The sequence below is a fragment of the Peromyscus leucopus genome, chromosome 4, assembly GCF_004664715.2.
Source record: "Peromyscus leucopus breed LL Stock chromosome 4, UCI_PerLeu_2.1, whole genome shotgun sequence".
Classification (NCBI taxonomy): Eukaryota; Metazoa; Chordata; class Mammalia; order Rodentia; family Cricetidae; genus Peromyscus; species Peromyscus leucopus.
In genome coordinates this window covers 131505486-131517659 of record NC_051066.1, presented here as the reverse complement: position 1 = coordinate 131517659, position 12174 = coordinate 131505486, and the positions used below count along the sequence as shown (strand labels likewise).

Here is a 12174-nt window from a genome sequence, read left to right as displayed (position 1 = left end):
CAAGATTCCGGGTCTCCAGGTCTGTCTTCAATATTTAGCCGAGGTCCCTGGGCGGAGGCCGACTGTTGCTGATTGAGGCAGAGACAGGAGCCCAAATGAGTGGGCAGCCCCGAAGCTGGGCATCTCAGGAGCAAGCTCTGGGATGAACAGGTCAGCACTGCCCTGCGCGTTTAAGATTTAGGATTGCGGACTCCGCCGCACTCCTGTGTTTCTTTGGAGAATCGTCTTTACATCTCTGCCCTACTATTTTCTCGCCTCTAAAAGGGCGAGATTTCCCAGAGTCCTGTCTTGTCCTCTGCTCTTTAAGTTTACTCTTGCAGGTTACGAACAACATTCGGGTTTCTAACAGAAAACTTAGGTTTAAAACACTGGCTCGGAACCCTTCAGGAAGAACTCAGAGAATCAAACACATCAAACAAAAGGCAACTGTCACCTAGGTGATACCGATGTTGCAAGGGAGAGCTGTCCCCATTACTCATCTGACATGTGGCGGCATGGGCAGTGGAAGGACCCCCCCCCCTCCACCCCCAGCCCATCAAAGCCCGAGACTGCTGGAGGAGCTGGTCCTGGGGTCCTAAGAGCAGGAGAGCTGTCCCTGCCTCTCACCAGCTTCAGCACTCAGGAGAGTGGCCCCTGCACCTCGCCTAGGCAACACATAGAGTTGGCCCTGATGCTGTAGGTGGAGGGAACCAACCCTGAGGGCATGAAAGCAGAACTGACCCCAATCCTCTTTCATTGCTACAAGGGTGAATTAGACGGGGCAGTGCTGGAGAGCTCACCCTGGTGGTGAGGACAGGGAAGAACTGGCAGGCTGACCAACCCTGAAGCTGTCCAGGGCCCAGAACCAGGGTTATGACTTGATCTGCCCCAACATCCACCACATCTATGATCTGCTAGAGCAAGGGAAGAGACCTGACCCAAGACCCAAAGCTGCAGGATCTCCACAACACGGGGCAACAGCAGGATATCCAAGTGAGGGCCCAGCATCGAGAGTGTAGCAGAAACCAGGGGCCTAGAACCAGACTCTGCAATGAACACTTGCAAGTAAAGATACAAGGACAAAGTGATTACTGTGTGACTCACTGTGTCACACTGCAGCTTCCATGACAAGATTAATTTTGTTCTTTTGTTTTATGAGGGGCAGTGCAGGGGTGGAGGGTGGATGTGAAGGGACAGGGAAATGAATGGGATCAAGATGCATCATGTGAAAGACACAAAGAATAAAGAAAAAAAAGCCTAAGTGGTAACACTCCAGTGTTCAAGCTAGATGCAACGCTCTGCGGGATCTCCTGCTACAAAAGGAACTCACCTATTAAGAGCACTTGGTGCTCTTGCTGAGGACCTGGTTCAGTTTCCAAAACCCACATGGCAGCTCACGTCATCTACAGCTTCATTCTAAGGTATCTGATGACCTCTTCTGACCCCTGAGAGCACCAGGCACACACGTGGTGTACATACATACAGGCAGGCAAAATACTCATACATTACAGAGTAAGTTCCAGGACAGCCAGGGCTACACAGAGAAACCATGTTTAAAAAAAAAATGTAAACAAAGAAATGGTTCTTCAGTGCTAGAAACATTAGGAGTGCACCTCATCTCCAGATCTTCATTCCAAATAGGGATAGAAGTGCTATAGTGGCCGGGCGGTGGTGGCGCACGCCTTTCATCTCAGCTCTTGGGAGGCAGAGCCAGGCGGATCTCTGTGAGTTCGAGGCCAGCCTGGTCTACAGAGATCCAGGATAGGCTCCAAAGCTACACAGAGAAACCCTGTCTTGAAAAACAAAACAAAAACCAAAACAAACAAAAAAGGGGTGCTATAGTGAATGGACCCCTAAGGACCCCAGGAATTAGCTACAGGAAGGATCATCACCTCCATCTCACACATGAACCAGACAGGGATGCAGGATGGGGTAGCTCTGTGGTGAGGATTCAGTTACTGGCATTTATTTGATAGGACCTGAAGTCTGATAAGACAGGATGGCTGAGTTGCCTCTGGGGAAGGGCTTCAGTTTGCAATAGCATTTAATTTTGTCTGTAAATATGTGGGCTCTTGCATGCCACAGGACAAGTCTGTGGCAGTGAGAGGACACTTTTTGGGGAGTGGTTCTCTCCTCATACCCAGTGGGTCCCTGGGATTAATCTCAGGTCTGTAGGCTTGCTTGGCAGCGAGTGGTTCAACCCCAGTCATCCCACCGACCCTTGGCTTGGATTTATAATGAGGTATACTTAAGTGGGTGAGCAGGCAGACTTTGGAGAATGGTCAGTCTTTTTTAGAAAAAAAAAATTGATTTATGAGTGTTTTACCTGCATGTATGTTTGTATGCATGTGTACCATGTGCATGCCTGGTCTCATGGAAGTCATAAGGAAGCCTCAGATCTCCTTGGGACTGGAGTTGCAGGTGACTGTGAGCTGCCCCCCATGGTCACTGGAATCTGAATTTTGATCCTCTGGTAGAGTAGTAAGCACTTTTTCTTTTTCTTTATTATTTTTCTTCTGTCTTTTCTTTCTTTCTTTCTTTTTTTTTTTTTGTTTGTTTGTTTTTTTTTTTTTCAAGACAGGGTTTCTCTGTGTAGCCCTGGCTGTCCTGGAACTCAATCTGTAGACCAGGCTGACCTTGAACTCAGAGATTCACCTGCCTCAGCCTGAGTGCCAAAGGCGTGCACTGCCACCACCACTGGGATGTAAGCACTCTTAAGCCCTGGACTTATCTTTCCAGCTGTTTGGTTTTTGTGAGACAAGGTCTCACTATGTAAACCCAGGTGTCCTGGAACTCACAGAGGTTGCTTGTCTTCACCTCTCCAGGGCAGGAATTAAAGGCATCGACCAATCCTGGATCCACCTTAAAAATGTACTGAGTTTCATACACATATACAATGCATTCTGGTCGCACTTAGCCCGCCCACCAGCCTCCCTCCCACCCTCTCCATCCCACTGTCATGTCTTAGTGTTTGCTTTGTGACCCAATGGCTTGAGCCAGAGCCTTGTGTGTGGTCATGAGCATTGGCACTCGCCATTGTAACTCACCAGTGGGTATGTTTTGTCTCTTTCGAGACAAGGTCTCACTGAACCTGGAGTTTATCTAGTCAGCTGGGCTGTCCAGCTGGCCAGAGAGCTTCAGGAATCTGCCTGTCCTGGCTAGTGCAACACACCACTGTTCTGGGCTTCACACGGTGCTGGGGATCCCAACAAGTCCATTATGCTGTGCAGCAAGCACTTGACGCACTGTCTCCAGCCCCTCAGACCTGTCTGTGGCAGCAGAGAGGCAGGGCAGATGGAGGCCCTTGGTGCCCTGCAGACAGCCTCTCCCAGCTGCCCTGAGTGGCAGATCTGTATTTTCCTACACACCTCACAGCTGATAGACAGGCTGTCAACTGGCCACTCTAAGAGAAGTCACATAAAAGGCTTTCTACATGTGGTGCACACCATTTTCCTAACAAAACCAACAGAAAAGTATGCAAAACGAAGGACTCAAAAACTTTAATTATAAACAGTCTTACTAAATCTTTTAAGGAAGTCCAAGTGAGGCAACCTCCTTTATAGACCCGACTCCCTGTGATATGTGAGTCACCTGCGCATTTTAAATCAGTCTAAGAAAGCAACGGGAGGCTAGCACAGGGACCAAGAGTGTCACTCCCTGGCTGACTGGATGAAAGAAAGCACAGACAGACACTCGGAAGTCCGAAGGGAAAACGGGGTGGTGGATGCAAATACCAACGACACTGCACTGAAGTAGTGAACCTTAAAGAAACTCAGACCCTAAACAGGCAAAAGCCCATGAGTCACCCCGGTGACATTTCAGGGAATGCCACCAGGTTATACAGTAAAGGATAACGCAGAGAGGGCTTGACCGAAACAGTCATTAGAGGGAAAGCCTGTAGGCAGATGAGTGAGGGGATCCCTTGGTGGCCAATCAGTACCTGAATGTTAAATTGTTATTTAAATAATTTCTCCATTTAAATGCTTCTGCACTACAGGTCACTGCTATCAACATCGGCTTAAATCACTTCCTGTGATCAAATACCCAAGCCCCTTCCCTCTTGACCCTGCTGCTGTGGAACCCACCAAAGAGCAGAAGAAAAGGCAAATGCTCATTTAACTCTGTTTTTATTTCAATGTAACATGCAGTAAGGAAAAAAAAAAAAAAAAAACCAACAGGATTGATTAGCATTTACAATGCTTACAGAGAAAAAGGTCTTAAAAGCAACTTAGTTCAGATTTAAGGAAAAGCACTAATTAAACACAAATCTATTTCCAAATACTCACTTTGAACCAAAATGTGAGAGCATTTGGTAAATATTTATGTCTGCTGTTTAGTTGCATTATTTTATATAATCTCTGATTCTTGGGATATCCAGCCCCCATTTTCCTAACACAGCAGGGAAGACATATACATATGACCAATTAAATTAAAGGGGGATGGAGCTGCGAGACCCCAGGGCTGCAAAAATATATACAAGCATTTACCTTTTCCAGAACTAAACATTTCTTCCATAAAAATATTAAATAGCCAGGCCCTATAGAACTAGGGCCAGGACTAATTCAAATATAACTTCTGTATTTTTAAAAATATAGGGCAGAAAGCCTTTTGGGTGATATTTATACATTTTCACATAATATCTCTAGGTCCCTAAATGAATCATGAAGCAGAATGCAGAACCAACAAAGCCTATTTTCTTACATTATCTCTTAATTTAATCTCATCCATCTCTAGTGGATATGGCAGATGACTACACTTTAGTACAAGAATTTGATCCAATGGGAGGTCTTTGTAGAAGACTTAGTATTTATAGCCATGTATTAAAGTCCAGGCCTATGTAGTGAATGGGTAGTTGGCAGACATTCACTCTGTAAGACAAAGCAATAGCATATCTATTTTTAACCCTACCAACAAAAAGGCAGAGAGTTCCTACTTTGGAAATAACTAGGGCTTCTAGAGATGACATGTATTTCCTGTGGTATCCAGGGTAAAAAGAGGGCTGGGAGAAGCTGAGCTTTCCCTTCCCTGAGCGTCTCTAGAGAGGGAACCCGTTCTCAGTCCCACGTGTCTCTGCTGGCCATGGCAGTGGTAAAGAGTACAGTTGCACACATTCAGAACCTTGTTGTTCCCGGATGAGCAAGAACTGCAGCGAGGGACAGAGGAACACCTTCTCTCCTGTGGAACAGGGCTGTCACTCTCGGTGTATTCTTGGCTTCATGCTACATGTTCATGCTATGCTATCGACACAAAGTCCCTGTGAGTTATAAGGCTGTTTTGGGATTTGGCTATAATAGGGACTCAATTGGCGGAGGCTTCATTTCTCTGCCCATAAAGTCGTATCTATGGCGGCAACCATCTTGACAGTCTAACTAAGTCAAGGTAAATTAACTACAGAGAAAGTCAAAGTGCATTCATCAGTTACTAAAGGAGCAGTCTACAGTAAATGAGTCATGAAGAAAAAAGAAAAAAGGAAAATCTAAAATTTTTAGGGGTGAGAAAAATATTGCAGATCAGGACCATGTAATAAGATGGAAACGCCTGCTCCTGTGTGTGCCAGGCACGAGACGACGGCCCAAATGTGCCGCTGGACATTGTCCTTTTGCTGATATTGTCCTGATTTCAAAGACTGCACCAATGACCTCGATTTGGATTAGAAATGGTTGCAACTTGAATACCTTAGCAATAATCCAATGTAACTGGGGTTTTGGATTATGATAAAACCATAAAGCTTTAATTTACATGTAGGATTTAAAAATCAAGAATGATCATAGATGAATTCAGCCAATTTAATTTTGATTCGGGGTTAACTTCTAAAACATGAAGGAACCACAGTGCTGCTTCTGTTTGTAAAGTTTAGTATTTGCAAGGCAATAAAATAATTATCAACTGAATGAAGAGAGGTATGAAGTCATAGGTTGGCGGGGAGCAAGTTTTCCCTGAATCGAATAGACAAAACTACTTTGTAGAAGCTGTGAGTCCTGCGTCACGTCCAGGAGTCACATCAGAACGACGCACTGGTTCCTGCTCCAGGGAAGAAGTCAACAGTCAGGCCAGGCGGAAATGAGGGAGAGCACAAGCAGCAGTTGCCCAAGTGCCGCCGCAGCCGCCGCAGCAGCCACCTCCGGGCTTGCACTCTTGGCGAGCACCTCCTAGCTAGAGGCTTTACCAGGAAGACCTTGTGTATTGCAGTTTTGGAGTCGTCCCAGTGTGTCTGCAGAGTCTTGACAACAGCCACCAAGAGACCTACTCCCAAGTGAGACTTTGACACACACAGAAAACTGTTGTTAAGGGAACAATCTAGTGGAATAAGACAATGGAGATTTCATCGCTGTGTTAAATCTCGTGTTAAGTAAGTTTCTGACTACTGCTTTGTAGATCGGCTTTCTGGAAACGTTGAGTAGAAATCCAGAATCACTGGAAGATAAATCTCAACGGTAACATTAAGCTACTTACACTCGGATAACTCTCTAGTCACAGTCCAAGTTTACAATAAGATGTGCAACAGGCAGAGAAGGAAGGGGCAGGCACTGGAGACGAGTCCCTGTTCTCTGGTGGCCTAAGGTCTCAACAGTTACTCTTGTCCAAATCCTTCTGTTTCTTCAATGGCAAATAACAGTTTTTCCTTCAGTTGCTCATAGCTCTTGTAGGGTGGGAGGTCCAGGCGGTTAAAACTGAAAGCAAGAATGGTTGGCTTGAGAAAGGGAAGGATACAAAGACAGATGTGGGCAGTGCCCTGCAGCAACATACTAAAGTTCTGACGTGGCTGAACCACAGCCTTTGAGGAACTCACTCCAGTGCCTTCTCTGGTAAACTGGGATAGCAACACCAACCCTTGTGGTGGATTAGAACCACGCACACACACCACATAGTGCCAGTGCTTAGCAGATCCTCAGCAAATGACAGTCTTCTCATGCTGCCCAACTACCCACTCTAAGTCAGCGGTCATCAAACTTACTGTAAATGGCCGAAAAGAAAGACTTTAGGCTTTGCAGGCTTTTTATAAAAGGTTTTAGGTCTATCATGTTGGAACAAGAAATGATGGGCCAGGTGTGGTGGCGCACGCCTTTAATCCCAGCATTCAGGAGGCAGAAGCAGATGGAGCTCTGTGAGTTTTAGGCCAGCCTGGTCTACATAGTGAGACCCCATCTCAAACAAAAACAATATAAACAAACAAAAATAAAAAATGACTCTAATACTCTGCTCCCTCTACAGTTCTCTGTTCTATTCCTAGCTGGGAATTTCTCTAGCCCAGTTTTAAGTTTTTTTTTTCTTTTTTCTTTCTGGTTTTTGGAGACAGGGTTTCTCTGTGTAGTTTTGGTGCCTGTCCTGGATCTCGCTTTGTAGACCAGGCTGGCCTCAAACTCACATAGATCCACCTGGCTCTGCCTCTTGACCACTGGACCATCTCTCTAGGTCCATAAATAGTTGGGCATGATACTCTATGTCTATGATTCCAGGACTTGGGCATTAAAAGCAGAATGACCAGGAATTCAAAGCTAGCCTAGGCTTCATGAGACCTTGTCTCGAAAACCAAGTCACATGAAAATATGTACAATTACTTTGTGTTGATTAAAAATAATAATTGGGAGGCTGGGGATGTGGCTCAGTAAAATATTAGCCTAACAAAAATGTAAGGTGCTGGGTTTGTTCCCTAATGCCACATACAACAATTAGTTGGTTAAATAAAAGGAAAAAGATGTGATATGCTCTGTAACACGTCATTTGAAGCAAAATAAGCCAGTCAGAGAAGGGCCTGATTCCATACTGATAAAGTACTTAATCAAAAGCCCTAGAGACAAAAAGAATGTTGGTCAGCAGGAGCTGGAGAGTGGAAGTGTGTGTTTAGTGACACGTGTCAGTCACAATGACAGGGATCCTACATAACCACGGGACCCCACCAACAGCCCTGAGCTACGCACACCACAAATGGTTAAAATCCAAATGTGATTGACAGTAGACTGAATTCCAACATGAACTGTATCTGAGGTTAAGACTGGTTGATTTTTAGTTTGGCACATTTTGGGAAATAAGGTTAAGCTACATTTTTAAACCAGAAAATAAGATCTGGGGATATAGCTGTTATAGAGGACTGCCTGGTATGTGAAAGGCCCTGGCTGGGTTCAATTCCCAGTATTACAAAAAGAAAACCAAAAAGAGCAATAATTCTGTTCACCATATTACTAAGTAAGGATTCTAATTTCAAACTTTCTTTCCTGTTTCAGGGAAAGGGTACAAGGATTCTAAATCCCAGGTTTAAAACTTTAAGAGGCAGGAAGAGGCATGCCCGGCAAATGGGCACAAAGGGATCATCTTGACTTGAAGGCAAGACTCTAGAGCAACTTCAGGGGTTGCACTGCCCTGTAAACCTAGTGAGTGAGCATCATGGGTCAAGTGGGCTAACTTGCCTGGTACAGCTGTAACCCAGCACTGGGGAAGCAGAGCAGGAAGAGCAGGTGTTCAGGGGCAGCTTGGGCTCTGAGATCCGTCTCAGGACAGGGAGGGGGGGCGATGTTGAGATGGCTCAGTGGTTCAAAGCTCTTACTGCTCTTCCAGAGGACCTGGGCGGGGTTCAATTCCCAGCACCAGCACCAGGGGGCTCACAACACCTGTAACTTACACAGGTGCACATGCAGCCACATACACAAATAAAAATAAATAATCTTTTCAAAGTGAGGAAGGGAATTTATTTTGTTATACATAAATTCTGCCTCAGTAGAGTTAAGTAAAATATGGGGAAATTATTTCATTTCTAATAAGTAGCCAGAAACTAAATGGAATAAAGTTTATTTTCGGTATTTCTGATTTTGCTTACCAAGTATGGCTTCTGGGTAACCAATTTTCTTTCCCAACTTTCTCGATGCAGAACTTCTGTGGTCCATTACTCCCTAAAACACAGGAAAAGTATAAAGAGATTGTTGATTAAAAAGCTCTTGACTTATGCATCCCAGTTCGGCAGCAGCATTGCCGTTCAGAATCATGGACGCAGAGACCTGTCCCAAACCTCCTCCATCAACAACCCTAGGGCCGGGGCCTAGGAGCACATTTTAACAAGCTCCCAGGTGCTTCTGACAAGTAGTGAAATTCGAGAATCATTTTGTTAATGTATACCAAGAAGAAAACTTGCAGCTTTATTTATCATTCCTTAGCTAGAATAGCGCAATGCCATGATTAATAACAGCCCACATAAGAACATATAAATATCTAGCCATCAAAGCTTTACAAATGTAGGTTGGGGATTTAGCTCAGTGGAAGAGTGCTTGCCTAGCAAGCGCAAGGCCCTGGGTTCGAGCCTCAGCTCAAAAAACAAAAAACAAAAAAACCCAAAAAAACAAAAAACCACTTTACAAATGCAAGCATCCAGTGAATTCAACAGGAAGGCCTGTGCTCACAGGTCCTGTCTAGTGACCTGTAGACACACTCACCCTCCATGATGCTTGCCTCTTCCCTCCTGTTGGACACAGCTGTGGTCTCATCAGCGCCAAGCGCTGCTTTAGTCAAAGGCCACTACTGCTCCCTAGGAAGCATTCACTGGTGGTCAAAATGACAGTTGGTGCTGCTGGCCTTGTGAACTAGAACTGTCGGGACACTAAATGTTCTACAGGTTGGGACAGCCATGCACAAAGAGTTCCTGGGTCCTACTGACTGAGAGGACCAGGTGGCCAAACCAGGGCCATAACAGGCTCCCCTAGTAGCCCTGACATGGACCAGGCCTTAGTTTTGGTTTACTAGAAAGGGCTGCAGCTGAGCAAGCAATTCTCAGGAAAACTACAACTTAGGAGCAACTATCAACAGGTGCCCCCCACAACCTCCTGCCGGCTCAGCAGATGCCCACCAGACTTCTGCTAGCTAAAGATAGCTTTTTCTACCCTCTTGTCAACAAGCCCCGAGACACTAGACCCCCATCACCAGTGGGCCCCTAACCACTACCACCTCCCACCAATCAGACCCCAGACTAGTCTTTCCTCCACCAATCAGCACCAGATTAATCCCTCCTCCCTGGAATTCCCCTAGTTTTGCTTAAAAGGAGCTTGCAACCTCCCTTCAGGGTCACTATATGCCACCCCAACATGCTGGAAATAAATGCTCTTGCTAAACTGCATACGTGACTGTTGGTCTTTCTTGGGGGCTTCTCTCGGACTCTAACACTAACCAAATCCAGAACAGAGACTGGTGGTTCTTTTGTGTCTGCAACATCGAATCATGTTCACAAGTAGTCACATACAAACTCCAGTAGGATAAGGAACCAAAAATGGTTATGAGCAAGAAGAACTGTTGAAAATGTCCTGTACTAAAGAGACATTCATTCACTTGTGTGCTTCCTTCTATTCATTTCAGTATCTTCCCTTCCCCCTTTTTTTGGCTTTTTGAACAGGCTTTCTTTGTGTATACATGGAATAGAGAAGATTCTGAAATGGAGTAGAATCCCATGTGCCATATGTGTAGGATAAAAAGGGCCAGTGAAAGAACACCCTGGTCCTGAGACCAGAGCCAAAGAAACACACCCTGCCCCTAACCAACCAATCTCTGAGCACAAAACCAACCCTGAGCATGAAAACCAATCAATCTCTGAGCTTGTCTTAAACTCAGGAATTGAAATCCAACCTGTGGTATTGTATGCCCCCAAATATTGTGCATGCTAATAAACTTATCTGGGGTCAGAGACAGAGCAGCCACAATATTAAACATAAAGGATAGGCAGTGGTAGCACACGCCTTTAATCCTAGCATTCCAGAGGCAGAAATCCATGTGTTCAAGGATACAGACAAGGCATGGTGACTCATCACGCCTTTAATCCCAGAAATCGAGCCTTTAATCCCAGGGAGTGGTGGTAGAAAGCAGAAAGGTATATTAGGCGTAAGGACCAGAAACTAGAAGCATTTGGCCTGGTTAAGCATTCAGGCTTTTGAGCAGCAACTCAGCTGAGACCCATTCTGGATGAGGCCTCCAGTCTGAGGAAGCAAGACCAGCTGAGGATCCGGTGAGGTGAGGTAGCTGTGGCTTGTTCTGCTCTCTGATCTTCCAGTGTTCACCCCAATAACTGGCCTCAGGTTTGATTTTATTAATAAGAACTTTAAAGATTCATGCTACACCAACCAATCTCTGAGCTTGTCCCAAGCTTAGGAATTGAAATCCTGCCAATCCCCACCCTGAAAAATCTCCACCTTGGAAAGTTCCGCTTCTAAGGAACCCTATGTAAGTCCTGTACCTGTTCAGTTTGGGGATGCCCTTTATCCACCCTGGCAGAGGCCGCCACTCTCCTTTCTCCCTCCCAATAAATCTCAAGTCATGTTTGTTGAAGCAACTTTCTTTTGCTGGGACGGAGCAGAGCTGGAGCAGAGCAGAACTGTAACACTTTGGCTGAGGAAACTTTCCCTTGCTGGAGCAGAATTGTTACACTCAGGGGAAGCTGAGTGGAGCTGTGACCACCTCACTAGGGAAACCCTCCCCGGCCAGAACAGAGCTGTAGCACTTCTACTGGGATCTTTCCCTTCCAAGCTGTAGATATTCCTTGGCTTCCAACTGCCAGGATACTTCCCGTTCAGAGCTGTACCACTTAGAATATGATCATCACCATGACTGCTTTCTCAAATCAGATGAAACAACAATAAACTGAACTGTAAGCCTGAAGCCAGGAGGCTCAGGTCTATAATCCCAGTACTTGGGAAGTCCTGGCAGGCATACCAGGAGGTCAAAGCCAGCCTCTCCTACAGTTGAGGCCAGCCCCAGTCACCTGTTTAAGAAAAGAAGGGACGAGAAAGAGATGGGAAAGAATCTAATTGTAAAAGAAACATACTTAAATTGTCTTTAGGTGACATGTTGCTTTTATTCTTACACTGTCCCTTAATTTTATATAACTTCCAGGTAGTCTCCTGTATCTACATTCCTATTCTTTTATTTTTATTTTTATTTTTTATTTTTTAATTTGGAGCTGAGGACTGAACCCAGGGCCTTGTGCTTGCTAGGCAAGCGCTCTACCGTTGAGCTAAATCCCCAACCCCTTATTTTTTTTAAATATAATTTTAATAATTTATCTAGCTTTATTTTATGTACATCAGTATGAAGGTATCAGATCTCCTGGAACTGGAGTTACAGACTGCCATGTGGGTGCTGGGAATTGAACCCAGGTCCTCTGGAAGAACAGCCAGTGCTCTTAACCATGGAGCCATCTCTCAAGCACCCCTACATGCCTATTTT

The 12174-nt window shown here is 45.3% G+C and overlaps 1 protein-coding gene across 2 annotated transcripts in view; it reads right to left on the bottom strand.

The window, feature by feature from the left end:
• Positions 1-4923: 4923 nt before the first annotated feature.
• Itch (itchy E3 ubiquitin protein ligase) overlaps positions 4924-12174 on the bottom strand; it is a 116290-nt gene continuing 109039 nt past the window's right edge. For both annotated transcript variants that reach the window (XM_028888965.2, XM_037205339.1), the window contains 2 exons: positions 8792-8864; positions 4924-6650 (listed from right to left, as the gene is read on the bottom strand). In XM_028888965.2, the coding sequence (XP_028744798.1) occupies positions 6551-6650; positions 8792-8864 (173 nt within the window). In that variant the 3' untranslated portion in view covers positions 4924-6550. The remainder of the gene's footprint in view (positions 6651-8791; positions 8865-12174) is intronic.